The 23596-nt window shown below is 36.0% G+C and overlaps 1 protein-coding gene across 13 annotated transcripts in view; it reads right to left on the bottom strand.

Moving 5' to 3' along the window:
• Nucleotides 1-2369: 2369 nt before the first annotated feature.
• Nucleotides 2370-23596, bottom strand: part of CEP63 (centrosomal protein 63) — a 37661-nt gene continuing 16434 nt past the window's right edge. For 9 of the 13 annotated variants that reach the window (XM_016140341.2, XM_016140337.2, XM_036219071.1 and 6 more), the window contains 11 exons: nt 22793-22915; nt 20157-20270; nt 16831-17064; nt 16448-16587; nt 15505-15642; nt 11885-11999; nt 10802-10999; nt 9268-9354; nt 5693-5898; nt 4618-4897; nt 2370-2756 (listed from right to left, as the gene is read on the bottom strand). In XM_016140341.2, the coding sequence (XP_015995827.1) occupies nt 2598-2756; nt 4618-4897; nt 5693-5898; nt 9268-9354; nt 10802-10999; nt 11885-11999; nt 15505-15642; nt 16448-16587; nt 16831-17064; nt 20157-20270; nt 22793-22915 (1794 nt within the window). In that variant the 3' untranslated portion in view covers nt 2370-2597. The remainder of the gene's footprint in view (nt 2757-4617; nt 4898-5692; nt 5899-9267; nt 9355-10801; nt 11000-11884; nt 12000-15504; nt 15643-16447; nt 16588-16830; nt 17065-20156; nt 20271-22792; nt 22916-23596) is intronic. The other 4 variants (XM_016140347.2, XM_016140346.2, XM_016140345.2 and 1 more) reach the window with 2 other exon arrangements.

Genomic DNA, 23596 nt, shown 5'->3' on the forward strand with positions numbered 1-23596 from the left:
TTTAGAGAATTAGTTAACTAGTTGACTATTTCAACTTTAAACAACACTGTATAAATTTAAGGAAGTATATAGTATCTCATGATTCCTTAAGTATTTCCAGTGACTAGAGTCTGTCATTTTCCTCCTAGTCAACATCCTGTGACAATTTCAGAAGCAGGAGTTCTTCCTTTTAGGAGTAAGCTTGAGACAGTCTGAAACTCAGAAATCCCCTCATACCAATTAACATGGGTACGGTATTTTCAGAGTCTGCGAAGCCCTATCAGAAGTATATTTTCAGTAAACCCTCTCATTGCCATGAGGTATTATCCCCATTTTATAGGTAAGTACAATGAAGCCCAGAATGGTAGTGATTTTCATCCATCCAGTACTTAGTTAGTGCCTTGTATGTGTTAGGCAGCACACTGACTGAGGATCTAGGCAGGACTTGGCCCCCGCTTGTAAGTTTTCAATTTAGTGGAAAGATGGAGTTTAAATAAACAGCACAGTATAGTTAGTGTTTTGAGAGGGGCACACACAGGAGGAACTCTCCCTGAGTGTGGTCAGGGGAGGTGGGAGAGCTTTGCCAAGGGAGATAATAGGGGCACATAAAAGTGTGCGAGAAGAGGAAGCAGACCCAAAGGTCAGCATATACGAAGGCACACCAGGAAAATGCAGCACATCTGAGAAAGGACATTCACCCACTGGTTCAAACTATCCGAGCCCTACTGAGGTGTTGGGCTTGTGTTGATAAGGACCCCACCATGTACGACAGACAAAGCCCTTGCCCTCAAGGAGCTTACTTCTAAAGGAAGGAATAAACGATAAAAACATAAGCCAAGTAACAATGTAATTTAAGAGGGTGGTAAGTACTATGATGGAAATAACAGGGCGGTGAGCTAGAGAAACCGGGAGCAGTGAGTGTTGGATGCAGCAGTCAGGGGAGGCTTTCTCAAGAGCGGACGATGGAGTGCAGACCTGAGAGAGGAGGAAATGCCAATCACAGGGGAAGGAGGTGCTATAAACAGCAAGGGCCCTAACAGGTGAAAGCTGGCTTTATTGTCAGGAAACAACAAGAGTGGCCAGTGAGACTGGAGCACAGTGGAAAGACAGCACAGGTGGGTGATGGAGGCAGGCCCAGATTGTGGGGCACCTTGGAGATGATGGTAAACGATTCGGAATTATCTGAGCGCGATAAGAAGCCTTTGAAAGGTTTTGAGAAAGGCAGTGGTGACACTGTTCATTTACATTCCTAGAAGATAACTCTCAAGGCACCAATGAGAATGAATCACTGGGGTCAGGAGTAGGAGTGATACCAGCTGGGAGGCTACTGCCAGAGTCTAAGTGAGACACTGGGTTAGTCTGGGCCAGGGGGGTGGCAGTGGAGGAGATGGTTGGATCTGAGAGAGATTTTGGAGGCCGAATGGGCAGGACCTCCCAATGGTTTGGATTTGGAGGCGTGGGTAAGGAAGGTGAAAAGGACAACTCCTAGCAATTGGGAAACACGATGCTGCCCTGACATGGACTCCTAGCAAGAGGGAGAACTGAGTTCTCTCTTGGAAATGTTCAACATAAGATGCTGTGAAGATATTCCACGAGCAGTTAGGTTTCTGAGACAGTAGCTCTGAGGAGAGACCAAGATTAGTTTTGAATGTAAGGGTTGTTGGCCTGTAGACAGTATTGAAAGCTTCAGAATCAAATGAAAATATTCCAGGGGAGTGAGTATGCTGAGTGAGAAAACTCATTTCAAAGCCCTGGGGAGGGTAAGAAAGGAACAGCCATATAAGGACAATGAGATGGGGTGGCCAGTGAAGTAGGAGGGAAGCCAGGAGTGTCAGCGCAGAGAAGCCGAAAGAGGAAGGGGGAGAGTCCAGCAGTGCAAAATGATGCTCAGGGACTAATTGGGTCACTGGTGACCTCAAAAGCAAGACAGCAGTTTTATGGTGGGGACTGAACGGGGTTGGGAGGGTTAAGAAAAGAGTGGGAGGTCAGGAAGTGTAAACGGTCACTGCGGAAATTCTGGGTCAAGCGGAGCAAAATATATGGAGCAACAGAGAGGCATGTGGAACTGAGGTTCTGTTTAAAAAAAACAAAACCCTCTCATACTTGGGCTTTGAGCAAGAAGGTTTCCTGTCAAAGTTCTTTAGCCCCTTTATATACTACCAGCCTGACTGTACATATTACCAGCCCAACTGGCTAGTAAATAGCAAAACTAGTTGCCAACCCAGATCCGTTTGACTCTGAACCCATACTTCTAAACACTTCCCTTAAAGTGTCTGTAGTTACTTTATTTTCAACAGGTACCATAAAATCTTTATTTTAGCCTATAGCTATTCACATTTAAGTCAGCAAGAGAAAGAATCGGTTTATAATAAATACTAATGAGAAAGAAGTCTAGCAAAGTGGTTTATTCTTACAAGTTATTGCTGGAAAAAGTCCTTCAAATAACCCTGCAGTGAAAATGCCTTAGAGAAGTATCAGTTTTTCAGATTTCTTCATAGCTTTAGTATGCCTCGCCTTTAGAATTTTTACATGTTCATGTTTTTAAAGAGCTGCTATTCGGATGACAGTAACTCGTCGATGTTTGTTTTTATTTCCAAGTTTGTGATTTTTCTAAGAGGCTACTTTAGAGCTGTGAACTGTTTTACAGTCTTTTCACTCTCTCTTTTTAGTTCTTCGATATGGGCATCCAGGCGCTCTAGAATATGATGAGACCTCATTTCCTCCTCTTCCAAAAATCTTGTAGCTATTGAACCAAGGGGAGACATAGGCATGGGACACTAGAAGAGAAATAAATTTTGACATATGTAAGTTAAATAGTATGTTTCTAAAACACATTATGCATTATATTTCCTAACTAGCAATATTAAAAGGTGATTTTTAAAAAACATTTTTTCCTCAAAAGGGATTTGTTTTGTCCTAATGACAATAATACTTTTTAAAAAGTTCTGTAAAAATTAACATAGATCTCTTCCTTTCTGACTCAAGTTGTATAAATGTAAAGTGTCATATAAATGTAAGGTATTAATTACTGATTTGAAGAAAATCTCATTTTAGACTGTACGTTCTTTCTATACTGCAGATGAGAATATACTTGATATTTGTTATTTAAACTTGCTTTTAAAATCTGAATGTGTTACTTTCACGTCAAAGGACACAAACTCTATGTATAACATATTAGACACCAGTTAAAATCAATTATTTTCCCCTCCTCCGAAATTTCAGTCTGCAGTCCCTTATCCGAAACCTTTCAGGTAGTGGTTTTCGAGAGTTCAGACTTTAGAAAGGTAACACAGGACATAAACCAAATACAGTCGATCCTCATCTGCAGCACTTATTTTCTCTCAAGTCACCTCTAACACTGAATTACTGAATACAGATTCGCAGCTCCTAAGAGAAATGCATACACATCTCATATAGATCATCATCCTAAAATCAACTCATCTCAGATTTTTTTTATTTTACAAAAGAAAACATGAGGTTGAGAAGTGATTAGAGACTTGCCTGAGGCTGCCCCACTAAGGGCTGCCAGAGTTGAGATTCAAACCCTGTTCCAGGCGCCCCAGAATCCCAGCTTCTTGCACTCTGCGCTGCCCCCACTAGCTCTGGCCTCTGGCCATCTGCGTATGAGAGTTTGAACAAGAGGGTCGAGCCCTCTTGGCCGACCTCAGCTGGGAATGTGTAAGTCTGATAACTGACCTGTTTTGCAGCTCTGCACCATGCACAAATGACCACGGCAGTGCTGCAAGTACTGACTGGGGGTTGCAAACGGTTTAGCGGGTAGGTGAACTCACAATACAGGATCCACGGCTAATGAGGATCGACTGTGTTACCCTAGTAGTCGGAGGTAACAGTCCATAATCAAAAACACTGATATCGCTGAAGTAAATTATCAAGTGGTACAAATAAAGTCTACACATACTATCACGTCAGTTCAGGGCAGGTTTTAGTGCCAAACAAGTTTTGCTGCCAAACTTGGGAAGAAAGTTGGAGTTCAGGACTTTTTTGGATTTTAGAATTACATACACATATAGTGGGGACTCATTTTGAAACTGGTGATAAGAATAAATGGCCTGAGCAAGCACTTCAGTACTGAAGGCAAAAAAGATGGTGGAGTCTGCACGGCAGCTGTAGAAACAGGGGGCCAGCACGGTGGCAAAGGGCAGCTCTCTGTCTTCAGGGTCACCAGTGTGTGGCACCGAATCCGTGTTCTGGACACGTCAGATGCAATTCCGTCCTCTACCTGCACCTTTCTCCCTTTCCATCAGTTCCTCTTTTCCTTCTCACTGGCTATGTCTCAGAACTATCTTGGCATCCGGAGATAATCCTTGAACATTCCAATACAAAATAGACCCTCTCTAAAAAAGAAAGGGAATTTCCAATTAAGGGTTAAAAACAAATGAATACCTGTAATTGATGTGATATTTAGAACTAAGACATAGTCTGAAAAGTAATCATGGCTGAATGTGTCTTCATAAGCAAAACCATAAGACAGAAATACATGAGAATAAGAAAGCACACTTAAGATAGAGAATGAGCAGGAAACCAAATAAAATGAGAATTTATCATGTGCCTTACCCTTAAAATAAAGGATAACATAAACTAAAACTTAACAAATATAAAATCAGAAAGTTTGCATACCGAAGACATAAACTCTTCTTGGTCATTTATACTCTCAGAGACAGTGTCAGAAAAAATGGTTTCATTTGTATCTAGCAATGAAGGCAAAGAGTGAGTTTTACACAGAAAGTTAGAAGGCGAAGAGGTGGTGGAGCTGCTAAGGCTGATTTGAGGACTCAGGGGGCTGAGGACACTGGACACAGGCTCTATACTATCCGACGTGTGTTCTCTTGGAGAATGAAGACCTGTTTTGTAGTGCTCAGTCTTTATTCCTTCATGTCTGTGCTGGCCATGGGTTGGCCTGGATAGCAGATTAGGAAACAAAACAAATAAAAATTGTAGCAAGGGTTCTCTTTTAAAACAGAAATGTTATAGGAAGTTCACTTAAAAATAAATGAAAAGGCTGACTAGTAAGGCTGTAATTTACAGAATGAGCAGCCCACTCAGACCTCTGTTCTTTCATTCACTAGGGTTCCAAGCATCCAATCCCTACTGCCAGGGTTCTGCCCTCACATACTTACAATATAGCAACTCAGACAGACACGCTGCCAGAGTAATCCAGTGTGGTGAGTACTAGGATAAGGGGAAGTACTGTGCTCATAAGAAGGGCACCTAACCTCATCTGGGGGTGGAGGTGAGTGTGCGTGAATGTGTCAATAAAAGGCTTTTGGTAGAAAAATATGCAAGCCATATAGTGAGAGTTAAAAAGCCAGGTGGTTTTTCATTGAATGCTGACTTCTTATGCTAACAGCCTATAATTAACTGACCAAAAATACAAAAGAAGCTTTTTATCAAAAGCCAACCTCTTATGGGCCAAGTGAGTATGGGAGGTGGTAGGCAGTATGAAAAGGCTCAGGGGAGTAAGAATGTTGTTTATACCTATATCTAAAGTGTCTAAAACAAAACCTTGAATGAAAATGTTATGTAACTCCCTCCATTTTGTAACCTGAGCATTACTTGTGCACATTGTACTTGAGAATTAAACACACAGTACTTTGATGGAGATTTAATATCTATAAGTCAGAAACTATTCTCAAAGAAATGAAAATTATACTACAATGACACATATTTTAAATAAACTATGAAGAAACTTTACTTGAACTCCGTATTCTTGAACTCAGGTGTTCTGCTGTGTGTTGGTTTAAAGATCCTGTCATAGTTTTTTTTGGACATCTGAGTAGAAATCTCCAGTTTAGATTTGGTATCCATCAAATCTTTCTGTAGTTGTTGATTTTCAGATACTAATTTATTTAATGCCTCAATGTAATTCTCCTGGAGGTCTGCTACTGAAATCTCTTTTGCCTAATAAAAAAGAATACTACAGTCACTTAATTTGTATAAGAATACTTGTCATCTGTGATACTCCTGACAGAACATTACATTTTTTTTTTTTTTAATTTTAACAAGTTCATCTATGGCTTTACTAGGGAAATTGTGAAGATTTGTTTTTGGCCCTCTAAGACAGAGAGACAAGGGGTTCTGTTTCTTATAGTAAATGGGCAGGAGGAAGCTTGGAAGTAGCAAAGAGGAAAGCTATAAGTAAGAATCAGAAAGAGAAAAAGATAGCGGCTATGGATTCTTCAAGAAATATAAGTTTGAATAGCCCCAGAACACCTGTGGAAGAAAATCAAGAGACTTAGTTCAAAGAAAGAAACTGAACAGAAGGTTCTGAAAAGGAATTCTGGCTGGCACGGGCAGCTTTTAAATAAATGCTTTTTGGCCTTAAATACTTTTATATCATGTTGGTACCTATTCTTGTGAAATAAATGTGGACATGATAAAGCAGTATTTAAGTATAAGGTGGGAATTACTACTGATTGGCCTGAGTTCTACGATCATAAATTTTATTGCTCTTCAATTCTAGGTGTTCCCTGATAATACAGTACCTGAAAAAAAAAAAAAAAAGTAGTCTGGATCATTTTTTCTAATGGTGAAATATTTTCATTAGCATTCTGAAAAATTATGGTAATCTTCTTTAATACTATGTTTAGCTTGGTCTATTCAGTAAAGAATTTTCTGAAAATAAGCTGGTCAACAGTGGTTTGACAAACAATTTACCTAAGAAAAACATAAAATTTAAAATACTACCTTTTGACTGTCTCTGTACCAGTAGTGACAGTAAGTTACAAAATCTTTCAATAAGTCGTCAGTGCCAGTTAAAATCTCAAAAAAGTTTTTTTTTGCAGAACATATAAGTTAAATTGCAAACTACTGTCAATTTTCAAGTGGTGAATAATTTATTTTATTGGAGCTATTGTCTTCATTATTAAGATAATTAATTTATTAAAATAGCTATTTAACCCATTCATTTGTAAAAGCAATTCCACCTTCCAAGGTAGTAAAATGCAAAAAGACACATTCTTATAACTATTCTCAATATGTACATGTTTCCACTGTGTGTAACTTCAAAACCAGAAGTTTAAACTGCTGACATGATTTTCACTAGTCAGACTCTGATGTCTGACATCACTATATATACTTTTTAAAAAAAAGATGTTTGCCTTTGCTGTTATCTTTACATTTTCTCAAATTTATTATTTTATTAACAATTACAGATAAATGAATGTGAAAGGTAATATAAAAATTGTGTAGCAGATACACACCTGGATGTGTAAAAAAAGGACAGTACTATCACTGTTACTTGGAAGTTTCAGGAGGAATAAAACTGAACAGAATCTCTGGTCATGGTCTGGCTTAAGTGCCCCTGAGAGTTCCCAACTCACATGAACAGGTAATTATTGCATAAGAGAAGATTCTCTCAATCAGGTATTGCCAAATCCTGGGCCTTTTAAAGATTCTGTCTTGTAAACCAGGTTAGTTCTTGGCTTTCTCTACTATTAGCTTAGTATTGGCTTTATTGGGGGTAGATAAAGTCATTTTCCATCCATCCACCCACCAACCCATCCAATCTTCTCCTTTACAAAATGTTTAGCTATTGCCTCCTCTCCTATTTTTCCATTCTTGCAGGTTTGTGCTAAAAAAAAAAAAAAAAAAAAAAAAACCTTTTTATTATAGTTTTAGAAGGCTTGGGGGAGGGAGTAAGATTGGATGCATATTTTCATTTGCCACCTTAAACAACAGCGTAATATTTCATAGTATAGAAAGCCACAAATTAACCATCCCTCTATAGATTTAACACTTAGTTTATTTTAAAATTCTGGATATTATGAACAATGCTGAAATGACCATTTCTGCACATTTGCTCCTATAGAATGGGTTCTTTGGGAATGCAAATTGATATGACCTTTCTGGAGAATTACTAAACAATGACTATCAAAATCAGAAATGCACATGACTCAGGAGTTTATGGCGATCTATATTTACAAATTTGATGAATATTGCCGAATTGTCCCCTAGAAAGACTCTATGAATTCACTTTCTCATTAACATAGCATGAGGGTCTATTTCTCTATATTTTTGCTGACACTGGCTATATCGGTTTTTAAAAACATTGTCAATCTAATTAGCAAAAGAATATTTATTTTGTTTTGATTATTAGGTGCATTGACACTTTCCTTGTTTACTGGATTTTTTTTATATTACTTCTATAAATTATTTATTTATGCCCTCTGACCATTTTCCTGCTGGATTATCTTTTACTATCTTTGTAGGAAATCCTTATATATTAATATATAATATTGTCCGTTTATAGATTGTTTTCTCCAGCCTATTAATCTTTTTTTAAGGGATCTTTAGCCATCCATAAATTTTACATTTTTATGTTGTAAAATTCTTTATGGTCTCATGAATGCTAAGAGAATCATATCCTCCCTAAGGATTATAAAAATAGTCCCCCATATTTTCTTAGTTGAAATAAAATATTCATTTTGCACTTCCTCCCACCCCAGCCTCCATAATCTGTAATTGTGAAATTATAACTACTTGGGAGCAATTGGGACAATGAGTAATTATGCATTTTTGAAGGCACATACTGTCTTGGAAGTACAGAACAAAAAAATTTCTACAGTCTTTAGGCACTTGACCTATATCAAAAAAGATAGGTCAGAGTAGATGGGTCATTTCTCAAATTATAAGAATTTATAACAAAATAGTTAAAAGAGCATTGACACTCTTTATAAATCACTGCTAATCAATCATGTTTTCTCTGGTTTCACAGAGGCTTAGAGACATTTCTTATCCTCCCTACTTGATTATTTTCAATCTCTTAAAGGCAAGAATCCAATCTTATTCATTCTATGTCCATTATATGATCTACTAAAATGCTCTGAATATAAGATTCTAGAATATTTGATTAATTTTGTCTTGTAGAAACATAATCAAACTATTTAAAAGATGACATACCTCATACTGAAAGATATTGTAAACAAAACAATTACAATAATAATCTAACAGAATCTAACACTAATTGTGTACTTACTAAATGCCAGGCACCATGCTAAGCCCTTTATATACTTTCTCCCTATTAAGAACACAGACTGCATATGTATTTTCTCACATACATAATGTAAAAAATATCTTCCAAATTGCTGGAGTGGAGAGTCATATTTTGCTCACTTCCATCACTGTTCTGAGTTCTTTATATGTGAAAAAGTTTCTGCAGAAGGACCATTTCATGTTTTACCTTAACTGTCTCTTTACAATACCAATATTTACAAAGTGATTTCTTTAAAGGCTTGAAAAGCAGAAAAACTTAAGTTTCTATTTATGTACCTTATGTAAACCCAATTCCAATTTCGTCACCATTTCAGAAAGATGATGATTTTCTAACTTGAGTGACTCCAGCTGGTCCAAAATCTCCTGAGAAAGGAAAAGCAAAAAAAGAAATAAATGAAAATAACAAACTAAATACATTTTACAGAATTTTTCCATATGTAATTTTCATTAGGCAAAGATACGTTCTTCATTTATATATAAATATATATATATATGTTTTTTCTAAAAAGGTTTTTTTTTTAAGTATTTCAAGATGAATTAACATACATGTAATTAAAATATTATTCTAAGAAGATGAATCAGTTCACTGGCAAATCTCTACCCACTCTTCTGCACTAGCCTCCTCCGCTTTGGCTTCTACCTCCAGCATCATGTGAACTGTACTCCTTTCACAAAATAGTATCTTCAGTCCTCCTTCTCCGTCGCTATTCTGCTTGACCATTCCCACTTGCAAAAAGTCCTGCCTTCCTTAGCTTCCTGACTCCTTAGTGAAAGCTATCTGATTTCCTTCCTTCCTTATTGCTACTTCCTTATTGCTCCACACCAACACCTTTTTTCACCCTAAATGAGTACTATGCTAAGTTTGATTCAAGCCTCTGCTCTTCATACACCATGCTTTCTCATTATAATCTCAAGTCTCTCTGGGAGTTTAAAATGTCAACTTCGTGCAAAGAAATCCACAGCTAAATAAATGTCTTACCCTGATTTTAATCTTGAACTCCAGCCCTTCTTTAGAATTGACTATTAGATATTTCCACATGAAAGTCTGGCCTTTATCTCAAGCCAAACGTGCCATACCAATGTCCATTCTGCCAGTTTCTCTATTTTGTATACCTTTCATATAAATTCATTATCCTCCCAAAGCCTGCTTCCTACCTTTTCTCTACTTCACTTAAGAGCATCACTTTCCACTCAGCCACCCACCTGGAATAGAGTGACATCTTTCCTTAACTGCCTAACTCACCCTCCCTGTCTAATCAAATACAAAGAAAGCCCTGTCGATTTTACCAGCCAAATATCTCCAGAATTCATCCATTTCCCTCTCCCCCTGTGGCCCATTGCTCAAGCCACCCCCCTACTGTTACGACAGCATCTGAGTGGTCTCTTTGCCTCCTTGCTTCTTCCCTATATGATGACCATAGACATTTTATCCTGCTAAAAGCCATTCCTTACTGACAGCACTCAAGGTAACACTCAAACTCCTTAACATGGCTGACAGGGCCCTTCAGGAGGTAGTCCTTGCTTATCAGTCTCATCCCTTGTCACTTTCCCCACTTGTCCTCTAGTCTGTCACAGTGAACATGTCACACTCTCACCATATGCCATAGGAATAGTCTTTTTTTACTTGTCTGTGTCTACACTTGCCTGCTCACCAATCCTCACTAGAATGCTTGTTACCCAGCATACTGTCAGCTCAAAGCAGGTGTCTAATAAAAATTTACTGGATTAAATACTATGGAAGTTATATCTTTAATAAATTCAATCTTCAAAAGCAAGGTTCAAATAATAAGAGGTTTTGTTCAAGCATCACCTTGTGCTCTACTGCTTTTTCTTCTGCTTTTTGTATCTCTGCTTTGAGTTGCTTTTCCATGTTAGAAGAAGAACTTTTGGCAGAAGCAATAGTGATATCTCGCTGATGTAACTCCCGAGTTAGCTGGGAGATTTCTATCTTCATTCCTTCTAGTGCAGAACCATAACTTTGCTCAGCCTGTAAAATCTGTTCTTTCAACTACAAAGACACAGAAAGGAAAGCATGAAAAATTAAGAGAAAGCATGGAGATAGAAAAATACATTAATAGTTAAAATAATAAGACAATTTTTTCCTAACTTCAAGACATAAATTTTTTCCTAAATTAAATCTGCCCAAAATTAGCAATTTATCAAGTTGTACAGTTATACTAAAGGTCAGCTAGTTATAGCCACGATCATTTATTAGATCTCAAAACAGAGAGAAATGGGTTATTCAAATACTGAACAACCAGTATCAAAGTCCATGCATACATTATTTAGAGGACGGCACCTGGGACCTTCATTCTTTTTTTCAGTTGCAAATCTAAAAATTTTTGCTTATATGGTTTCCTGGCCTGCAGAAAGTAACAGAAAGACAAGAAAGGAGCTGGAAGTTATCTCAAAGAAGTAATAAAAAATATGAATCAACAAACAGGACAGGGCCCATTAATGTGGAGACAGATCTGCATACCTCGATAGCCAGTAAGAACATTAACTATGCCACACAGTGTAGAAGGGAACACGCATCCATAACCCTCTTTAACCAATCAGAAAATATTAAATGCTAGCTTACATATCTTTTTACAAATAAGAAAGTATATATATATTTTAGAAATATTTTCATTAAAAAATGTTTAAAATAAAGTTTTAGAGTTCAAAGGGGGAAGGCTTCAATTATCTTGAAAATATCTGTATGACAATCCCGAGGATGACAAAGAAAGATACTTTCCCTAAGCATATTCCAGGTGCTCATCTATTCCTGAATATTAAGGGGCCCTTTGGACTATATTTTTCTCTCATTAAAAATATTCCCTATCACCTTTCAACCCACAGCTCAGTCCAAAAATACAAATAACTTAGCAACCCCTAGCATGCAGATTTTTACCTTTTTAATCTCTGCCCTGTACTCATTGTTATGTAATTCCATCTTCTTCAATTCTTCATATTTTTGCATTAGTTCTTGGCTCAGCTGTTTACACGTTGTACTCACAGATTCCAAGCTGTATGACAAAAATAGGATCACATATTTAAAACAACAAAAACCCTAAAACCCACAGACTTAATTATCTAACTTACCTTTTTGATGCCCAAGACAGATCTTACACATCACCTCCTATCCCAAGTTAAAACTCATTTCCAATTTCCTTATCACCAGAAGCAGCTAAATCCAATTCATACATTTTGTGTTTCCCTTAGTCTTTCCTTCTGCTTAAAATTTAACTGCTTACAAAACTCTAAAGATTACAGCAATTTAGCTAATTTTTTCTCTTTAGTTGTACGGGAGAGCTGCCATCATAATCTAAACCTCCACTATACTAATTACAATTCCATCCTACACACAGCTGCCTGAATTATCTTCTTTAAAGAGTTTCCAAAAATCAACCCCTTATCAGATAAGAACCTCAGGGGCACCATACCTGTCTTATCTCACTGCTCATTTCTACTAATAAACTCTATCTGCTTCTAAATCTGCCATGTGCCATTTGCTATGCCTGACTTTTTGTCTCTTCATACTCCAGCCCCTTGACCACAAAGCACCCTCCCCTCCCACCTGGCAATAGATGATCAACAATCTTTCAAGAATCAGATCAGCATTTACCTAATAGAGATACCCCAACCCTCATTCTCCTAATCACCTTACTCGGTTTTTCTTTTTTAGTTTTCAATTACAGTTGACAGGCAGTATTTTATTAGTGTCGGGTATACAGTGTAGTGGTTAGATATTTACATAATTTGTGAAATAATCCCTCCAATAAGTCTAGCATCCATCTGGCACCATTCATAGCTACTCGGTATTACTGACAATATTCCCTATGCTGTACTTTATATCCCTGTGACTATTCAACCACCAATTGAAATAGTTTATTTTCTTAAAAACAGAAATGACCTATTGACCCAGCAATTGCACTTCTGGGTATTTATCCAAAGAAAACCAAAACACTAATTTGTAAAAATCTATGCACCCCAACGTTCACTGAAGTGCTATTCACAATAGCCAAGATATGGAAGCAACATAAATGCCATTAATAGATGATTGGATAAAGAGGTTATGGTACATGTATACGACAGACTATTACTCAGCCATAAAAAAAAGAAATCTTACCATTTGCAACTACATGGATGGACCTAGTGAGTATTATGCTGAGTGAAATAAGTCAGACAGAGAAAGACGAATACCACATGATTTCACTTATATGTGGAATCTAAGGAACAAAAGAAACAAACAAACTAAACAAAAACGGACTCACAAATACAAAGAACAAACTGGTGATTGCCAGAGGCGAGGGGGGTTGTGGAGGGTGGGTGAAAAAGGTGAAGGGATGCAGAAGTACAAATTAGTTGTTACAAAATAGTCATGGGAATATAGAATACAGCATAGGGAATGTAGCCAATATTACTGTAATGGCTATGTACAGATAGTGCCAGGTGGTTATTAAATTTATTGGGGGGATCACTTTGTAAATTATATAAATGTCTAACAATTATACTGTATACCTAAAACTAATATAAAATAAAATAAAGAAATATAGTTTATTTTCAATTTTTATAGCTTGACTATTGAAATTTTCTATAATTTTCTACCTTAAATCTACTTTAAATTGCTCTCAGGTCTTTTAACGTATATCCTTTGTCTCTTGAACTACAAATTCTATGATTAAAATAATCTTTTACTTCTTATTTCCCTCCAGCTTTGCCCGCCATTGCCTCAGCCCCTGGATCATTTGGCTCTGGACAGTTCAATAAATGCTTAATAATCACCTAGATTGTTTTCATCATCGTAGCCAACTTAACCAGATAAGCCGCCCTTCAAAAACAGCACCTTTGTAATACAACACAAAAATAATTACTTAAATTCCTCCAGTTCCTGTTTTAAAGAACATTTTGTTCAAACTGAACACAAATAAACTATCTAAAAGTTTTTTTCTAGCTGCCTTTCAATACAAAAAAAAAAAAAAATAAGCTCTTGTTTTAGTACCGAACACTGGTGTCTATATCCATTTATTCCAATTTCACCTATTTCTAAAAATCCTAGAATGCTCATTTATTTAGTACTTAATATGTGATTATAATGTGTCAAACACTGAATTACAAAAATCAGAGATAATCTTGTCCTACCTACAGGTGAGAAAACTGGAGTCTAAAGAGACTAGGTGTCCAAGGTTACACTGCAAGTCAGAAACAAGAGACAAGCCTTCAAAGCCTGATGAGAGCACAGTAAAACATATGTACGTATACAAGATTACTCAACAGCCAATCTACAGAAAATCTATGATAAAAATGTAAAATCAGTTACATCATAAGAAAGAATAATAAGCTTTATTTTATTCCATCTAAGGTGTATATCTATACCTCAGCAATGATAACCAGGACTATCTTAAGTACTCTAGGGCAAGAAAGAGAAAGCAAAAACCGTATATATGCATGTAGGCATGTATATTTAATAAGTAAAGAAAATACTTAGTGGTTTTCAAAAACAGAAATAAAATTAAACATAAAAAAAAAGTATTAAAGATAAACTTAAAAGAGTAAAATAGCAATTTTTTGGTTGTTTGCCTAAAAGCTAATAGTTTATATATTTTATTTTATATACAGAAAATGTTAGTGGACAAGTGATCATGATTCATATTTAAAAAAAATATATCAAATTCTTCCAGTCAAAAAGTTTAGGCCTAAGAAATACCAGAAATATCTTTCGGAAAAATGTAGTTTGATATGTATTTAGTATAAAAGGTTTGTGCACAGTATAACAAATAGTTTTTGCAATTTTTTTTTTTTAATTTTAGAGGTATGACAAACAAAAAAAAATCACAAGTATGACAAGAATACAAGTGAGCTAGGCATGGTATAGCTTAAGTCAGGATTAAATTACCATCTAAGGAAATACTAACAGCACTTCAAAACAGAAGGACATTGCGCTTTGTGTCCAGTGGGACCTGGTCAAGAGCAGTTCCAATGAGGTGGCTGGTAAAGAGGAAAGCAAACTGAAAGGGTTCTACACAGGTGAGAAGAAGTAGTCAGTACAAACAACTCTTCTGAAGAATTGGTTTCCAGAGGCAAAGAAATTTGGAAGTAACTTGATGAGGATATAGTATTAAAGAAGAGTTTTAAATTTTTTTTCCCTAAGATGGGAAATATTAAAGCATATTTTACACCGGTGGAAGTGATTTAACAGAGAACTTTATGACATATAAAAGAAAAAACTGCAGAAACAGTTAACACAAGTAAAGTTTAGGAGCACACATGTCATCCTTCAATTAATCCACTGTAACAGAACACGGGCACAGATGCAAGCAGACTGGTAGATTTGGTGGCAGAAAGATTAGGAAGTTCTCCTTTAATTGCTTCTGTTTTCTCAATGATATAAGAAGTTAGGCCATTTGTGGGTGTTAAAGAAAAAAAAAACTTATTTTTTCACTAAGACTATTCTATTAGTTTATTAATATGATGATCAATAATCAATTTTAACAACTTGAACATTTTTAAAATGTGTATATAATTATCTACCTGCCTTCCAGACGAGTCACCTCTGCCTGCAGAAGTTCTTCACTACTGTGGGTAAGATCCAGTTGAGAGAGCACATTGTCTAAGTCCCCCGGCTCTTGAGAGGTATACCTCCTTTCCATCTGAGACTCCTCCAGTGACCTATGAAAGAATACAAGAGGACTATTAAAGGCTTTTCTCTTTGCAAACAAAAACAACATGCAACCTATTCAAATGTCCCAACTGTTCTTGATAACAAAGCTCTTTGGAACTCCAGTTTGTCTCTTACTTTACAAAAAGAATAGGAGAATAAAGAGCCAAGAGCTGATGCTTCTCAGAAAAGTCAGCAGCAGTTTACTCCTTCCCTAACTGGAATTTGGCTTGTTTTTCAAGGAACAAAAACAAAAATGACAAAAAAAAAATCACTTTGTTGACACTTGATTTGAGTCAAAGAAACTGGAAAATTACAGAAGCGTTCTGCCAAGAACAGAAATGTGCGCGAAACTTAAATCAAGCAAAAGGAATCTAGCTCCTTCTATTTCTTTCCTTTATAAACCTCAGTAACCTGTACACAGAACTAAAATCAGTTTTAGGAACATTTTTAAAGGGCTATCTCAATAGCTGGCTTATTGATGATATTGATGATAAACAGCTAATAACCATGACCTATTCTACCAGGAGATGTGGACTACAATTCATTTAAGATTCAGAGTTTCACTGAAGGTATAGACTGACTGAGAGGTTTCTAACTTTCAAAACATCAGTTTCTTGGTTAGGGACCTAAACTGAGGGCAGAAAAAACCATAGAAAATTTTATAACATTATAAAACATTTAACTCAGGAATTAAAACTAGTCAAAAACCCATACATCATCAAATACAAAATTATAAATATGCAATATTAAAACTGGTGCTTAATGTCAAAACACCAAGTGACTAAAATTAATAATATTTAAGGTTAAATATACCTCAGGGCCTCTACTGTGTGTTGACTGTCGATTGCCTTTAATTTTGATTGTAGCTTCTCCTTTCTCATTTTTGCCTCATGAATGAAATTTTCTTGAGAATGAAGAGTTGCCTTCAGTTGTCTCTTTTCTTCCTGCAGGACCTGCAAAATACTCAGAAAAAAAAGTCAGATGTTATTCCAATTACTCTATTTCAGGAAAAAAGGAAGCCAAGGAATCAGACTAAAGTTATATAACAGGCACATTAATAAAGCTATCAATATATGATCCATTGGCTATACAGTAGGAAAGAAACCATGGATTTTGGAACCTAGTTCTAAGTTAATTATTCTCTCTTGAAATATGCATACACAGCTTTCCCCAATCATAGTAATTTAAAAACACACCTCTAACAGTTTTTCAGATTCCCTCAATTTTTCATCTTTTTGCTGCTGCTCTTGCATAACAGTCATATTGGTTCCAACCAAGTCATTGACCCTCATGGTGAGGCGCTCTATTTCCAACTCATTGGCACAGATGGTGTCATTGGCCCGCTCCAGCTTACTGCTCAGGTGCTGAATTTCTGACTGGCTGGACAGTTCCACGGACTCCAATTTCTGTTTCCGATTGGCAAGCTGAGCCTAAAAATACAGATGACCAATAGGTAAAAGCGAAATGACAAAAGAATAGTTAGTAAATGAGGAAAACTAAAATGAAATTGAGTTTTACTTCCATAAAAACACAAAGCATTAGCTCATTAAAAATGTATAATAACCCATTCATGGTTAAAAAAAAAAAAAAAACAACTCACGATAAAAAATAGAAATAGAGAACTTTCTAAACTTGATAAAGACTCCTAAATGTTTATAAAAGGATGTTCCCCCAAGTACTATGTACAGGGTAAAAAAGTAAAAACACTAAATGTGCTACAATAAGGAATTAGTTACATAAATTGTGGTACATTTAATGGTAGACTGAACTATGCAATCATTATGATTACAAATCTTAAATATGATATGACATATCATATTTAAAAAGGAAAAATTTCCAATTTATGATAGTTATAGTATTATAAAATGCTTAGCATATAGCTTGTCAGAGTAAGTAGTCTACATTTTAAAATTATGTTTTATAGACAATTTTAAACATACACAAAATACAGAGAGAATAACCTGATGAACCTCTATCTATTCATCACCTAACTTCAACGATTATCAACATTTTGCCATTTTTGGTAATTTTTAAAGTTTGCAACTATCCCTCCCTTCTGATATACACACACATATAGTGTTTTTCTACCAAACAAATGTATACAAACGCAATGTACATTGCATATAAGCATAGGAAAGGTCAAAAGAAATTTACACCAAATGTTAATAATGGTAATTCACTAAAGGATGGAATTATGAGTGATGTTATTTAATTCTCAGTTCATCTACATTTTCTTATTTTTCTAAAATGAACATGTATTATATAACTTCAATAGCTGACTAAAGAAAAAAACTCAAGCAAATACATAACTCCAAGAGAGAGAAGTTATTCTGAGCTTCACTTTAGAAGTTAAAAAATATATAAGAAAAAAGTTTATATTAAGAATTTTTAAAAATTGAGGGGAAAGATGGATGTCGATATTCATTTATTTAATCTCCCAGATTTTCTACCTTTACTGTTCAATCATGACCCACGTATAAACAAAATTCAATGTGTCAACCTTTACTGGATTCTGATCTGAGCATTCTACTACAAAAAGACATTATTTTAGAAAATGTCTAAATTGGAAAATTTGAACATACTGGATATTGAATTATATTAAGAAGTTATTTATTCTGCTAATGTGATACTAGTATAATGTAACTGTGTTTTTTAAAGTTCTTATTGTTGGGAAATAAGACAATGTCTGCTACATGCTTTGTAATATTCCATCCAAAAATAAAAAAGTAGGGAAGGATGAAAAAAGATTGGCAAATGAGTTGTTTTTCAATGGGTATAGTCTTAGTTTTGCAAGTTGAAAAAGTTCTAGAGATCTGTTACACAATGCTCTGTATATAGTTAACATTACTATACTACACTCTTTAAAAAGGTTAAATGGCATATTTTAATATGTTTTTACTATGCAAAAACAAACTGGCAAAATTATGATAACTATTAATGCTTGGTAATGGGTATACAAAAGTTCATTTAAATTTTTTTTTTTTTTTTAATGAGAACGATATAGCACTGCTACATACTGAATCACAGAACAATTTAATTTTGTTTGGTTTGCTAAGGGAGAAAGAAATATAAGGAACATTTTTTGTGTGTGTCAAATAGAGCAGTTTCATTTTAAACAAAGCTGTCGGAAGAATAATTCAAATACCCTGAGAAAGGAAAACAAATGTTGGCTTTTTAAAGGCTTATTATTTTAGTCCTAGCTGAATTATAGTAAATAAAAATCTCATTTTTACTAACAATAAAGTTTTAATTACGCAGAATAATCACATAGTAATTTGAAAAAAAAAGGATCTGCCACCAATACTAAGTAAATTTCATAGATGAATAATTAGAACTAAAATTTAAAACTCAATTTTCTTTTTGCCTATCTGAAGGCCATAATTAGAATACGACAATATCTTATAGATACTTATGTTTGTTTAGTGCTTTAGTTGAGGTCAAAAGCTCAGGTTTAGAAATCTAAGATTTAATTGCTCCATTCTGATTGCATAGTTTGCTGCAGCTTTGAAAATAATTTTCTTCCTTGAGGTTGCTGTGGGTCCCCCCTGCCGTTCTAAGTAGACTCACAGCAGAACCATTCAGTTTATCAGCCAACTGATATTTCAGGGGTCAAAAGCCAATACACTACTGAGGCTTAAAGCGAAAAATAATGCAGACTGTTAAAAAAAATTCCCTCTAGTTCTCTTAACTTATCTATCCAGTTTATTCCCTCCTTCCATAAAACTGAGATAACTATCAACCTTGACAGATCATCATGTTAAACAGATAACACGTAACGATGTATAAAGAACTGTATCTAGAAACATCAAGACAGTGTCTAGCACATAAAACATGGTCACAAATATTCATTTCCCTCTACGTTCATTTCCCTTTACATTCTTGGTTTTTCACTGAAAAAGCAAACATGTCCTAAAATAAGTGGCTATTTTTTGGTTTTGCCTAAGCCATTTAAAAAAAAAAGTTTCTACTAGTGTTTAAAATGTGTTTCTATTGCCACCAAGATACTGCTTTTAATTAGTGCGCATGCCAATGCAGTGTGACTCTCTCAGCATTTGTGTCCAGACAGGCAGACTAGCCGAAGCTCCCTGGCTGAGGTAACTCAGCCAGAGAAACCCAGCCACCACAGAGACAGAGCAAGACACAGACAGAAGTAGAGCTAAGGCAAAAGCCAAACACGGCCAAACAAGTAAGCCAGAGACCCAACAGAAACACAAAGAAACAAAGGAAATGGAGAAAGAACAAGTAGAAAGAGAGGGAAGTGGAGAGAGGGGGAGAGAACAAATTTAGGGGAGAGGACATGAATATGAGTGTAGAGCAGGCATGAGGATGTAAGACACTGACAGTGAGAGAGCAAGAGAGAGCACCTGAGTGAGGGAGTAAGGAAGCCAGGGAATCAAGCAAGCAAAGGAACAACTGAGCATGAGGACAGGAGTGGAATGAGTAAGCACACATTTATTATTGCATTAAGTTCAAATTTAATCAAAATCTGCCTCTCCTTTTTTTCCAAATATCTTAAACCTACCTGAATTATCTCTGATTGTTCAGCCAGAGCTTTCCTTTGTGCCTCCAGAGAAGATACCTGTTGCTGATAAATCAAGCGTTGCTTCTCCCAGTCCAGTGATTTCTGACGAAATTCCTGAAGAGGCAATTAAGGTACTTAAGTTCTAAGTGCTTCCCCTTGCTGTCACTACTTCCCAGATTCACTTTTAATTTTTCCCCACATCCCTGGGTACACATGCACCTTTCTCCCAGCAGGAGCCCCATTACTCACTTAGCTGATAGAACTGTAGAGTAATACCAAATTTCTTACATACTGTGCTTCTGGATATCTGTCTTTCTAAATTTAACACCCTAATGGTGAAGGGTATGAAACACTGGGTTCATGAAGATTTTCATATATTTGCTGCCACCTAAGGGTTGTTATAATTTTTTAGTGATTTTTCAGAAAACTGATGCTAAGATAACTAAAATTTCAGAATACAGTTATGAGTATCCCACTCTACCCAATTCTTGATATACAAACCCAGGAATTGAACAGATTCAGATAAATTTTCAGCTAAGTCTTTTGGCCCAATTCTTACTTCTCGGTATCTAAAATTCAAATAGATTCAGATAACACAATATCCTTTGGCATACCAATTTTACTATCTTAACAGAAGAACTGCAAAGACTTAAATAACAAGGGAAATCTTTACTCAATTTTATTAGATATTTGTAAGCCAAAGCAAAAAGTTCAAAATTAATGATGGATCCATAGGAACTTAAAGTTGCATAATCAGAAAATGGGCCCAATATTTATGAAAACAGGTTAGCATTAGTACCCAATTGAGGCGAGTGACCACAAATTTAAATTGAGACCAGTCAGCATGATTTTGTTTTCCTCCAGTCAGATTCTGCCACACATAGCAAGTACAGAGTAAACAGAAAACTGGATTTAATCAGATTTATGGTTTTGCCAAGCAAATCTGAAGCAAAAGAGGGGCACAGCTAATGAAGGGGAATGTAAGAAATGTAACTATGTAATTAAGCTGGGTAAGGATTGATAAGTGAGGGTATGAGGAGCAATGAAAAGGTAGCAGAATTCAATCACTTTAAAAGGATGGGGTCAAGTGATTATTGAGAGCAAGGGATTAAAAGGAGTGAGCTGAAAAGAGAGGGATGGTAGTCAGAGAATGAGATGCTGAATACGTGATTCTAGGAGGCGGGTTAGTATTGGTAATGACAACACTTAAGGAATGGCAACGGGAATAAGGAGACAGGAAGGAGATCAAAAACATCTATGGAGGGAAAGGACAGCAAGGAACTCAAAGACCAGAGTACTATAAACATCAACTCTGTGGATACTGAAAGCCTCAAGAATTATGGTAAGAGTAATGTTGGAGTGACAGCGAACTGGGAGCTGAAATCTTTGAGCCAGAGGAGTAAACCAGGGATCAGAAGATGACTACGTTGGTTGTATGTACATTGGTCGGTGATATAGGCTGATGACATGAAAATCAAAGCTAGGGGATAGAAAAGAAAGAGGATGGTCATGAAGCAGTAATGAGGAGCAAGAAGAGGTGGTAATGAGAAGTCTGGGGGCAGGGGTACCCAGTTATTACTGAAGAGAATTGGAGAGGAAGCAGTATCTGTGCAGCCCTCTGAATCTAAGCTCTTCAAATGCATAAAATATTGAGATGCAAAAAAAAACGTTAAACACAGAAATTATAATTCTAGGTAGTAATATATATTGGCACTTGTGGGTGACAGGTTTCTCTGAGTAAAAAACATTTTAAGTAATCATAAAAAGATGTTGAACAATGTTCCTCAAATCAGAATCAGCTAGGGGTGGAGCTGGATAGAATGCAGATGTCTAGGTCTCATGCCATACTACTGGATCAGGATCTCTGAGAGCCCAAAGAGGGCCCTGGGCTATTCCTAGGTGCACTGGAGAACCAACGGCATACACAAAGGAGGGGAGCGGCAGATCCAAGATCCAGCCCTGTGCTGCTCCTTCATCTGCTCTCGGCAGTGCTAACTCACCACCTCCTTTAAGTCCTCCAGGGAATCAATACAGTATACAATAATCATGGAGTTACCCAGTCTTAATAAAAACGGAGTCAGCAAAGAGGGTAGTAAATGGCTTACCATATCTAAATGTGAACTGAGGATAAACAATCTGACATGCAGAGTACTCTGTACAGAAAAGCCATGTACGTTCAACATTTACTAAGCCCCTATTCTAGTAGGTGATAGATAAGAACACTGCCCATGGAGGAGTGCTAGCAACTGGTGGTCTCTGTTTCTCAGTATTGGCATTTTGGGTACAATAATCCTTCCTGTGTAGAACATTCCTCAGCATGTTTAGTGTTCTTGTCTCCTAAACATCGGTTTTCACTCCCAGTCATTTTGACAACCAAAACAAGGTCTCCATACATTTCCAAATGCTCTCAAAGGGTGGTAGTGCCCCATTGAGAATTACTGATAGCCAGTAACCCGATCAACCACATGAAACCAGATGACTAGATACACAGAAGATCACCTTCAACCTTTGAGATAGCTTGGCAGCAGTCCTGGAGATGGGAGAAAATTGATTTCAGGAACTAGCACTATTAGAAACAGCAGTTTCCTACATGAGGGCTAACAATCACTATGAAGAAATTATTACTATGAACATACCTCTATTTTTCCGGTTAACCTCTCAATTTCAGACCGATCTTCCCTGTGATTTTTGGCATTTCCTCTAAAGTCTCTTATTTGCTTTTTCTGTAGTTTTTCATAGCTTCTCTTCAGTCTGCCTAACTGTAGACACAGTTATTTCTAGACTTAAAATTTAAGAATTTGTAAACAGTGGTGATGGAACAAATCGGTATTATGAAAGCAAGAGCAGTGCTAAAAGGTACTACCGAAAATAGATTAAGAGCATGTTAGATTTGTAAATTAAAATACAAAACTCAAGCTCATGCAAAAATAAACACTAGAAAATAAATACCTTGTCAAAGAAAAAATAAAGGAAAAAATATTTTTTTAAACAAAACTTTAATTTTTACTACAATAGCCTTCACTTTAGGGCTCCACAACTCATCCCCACCCTCAATAAAAGCAGCAAACTAAAACTCTTTTTCTTTTCTCTAGGCCTATGGTTCTTGAACCATTCTCCTGTGAAAAACTGATATTCAAAGTGAGGAGAAGACTGAGTAAAAATAAAAGCAGTTATTTCCCAATTTGAAAAATAAGACTGAGTTAATAGAATTTTCTCACCCAAAATGCTTCTAAAACCTTTGGATCTTCCATATATAAAATCTAGTAAGTCATTTAACTCTGAAATTAATATTTAATATGTTTTTGGTATCAATATTTTACAATATTATACAAAAAAAATTGCTCTATTTCTTTCAGGTACTCAATCAAGAAACACATTTTAACATGCAGAATTAGGCAAGATTCTTTGCCTGGATTTAAGAACACAGAAATAGATTTCCA

Source organism: Rousettus aegyptiacus, unplaced genomic scaffold (assembly GCF_014176215.1).
Source record: "Rousettus aegyptiacus isolate mRouAeg1 unplaced genomic scaffold, mRouAeg1.p scaffold_m13_p_4, whole genome shotgun sequence".
Classification (NCBI taxonomy): domain Eukaryota; kingdom Metazoa; phylum Chordata; class Mammalia; order Chiroptera; family Pteropodidae; genus Rousettus; species Rousettus aegyptiacus.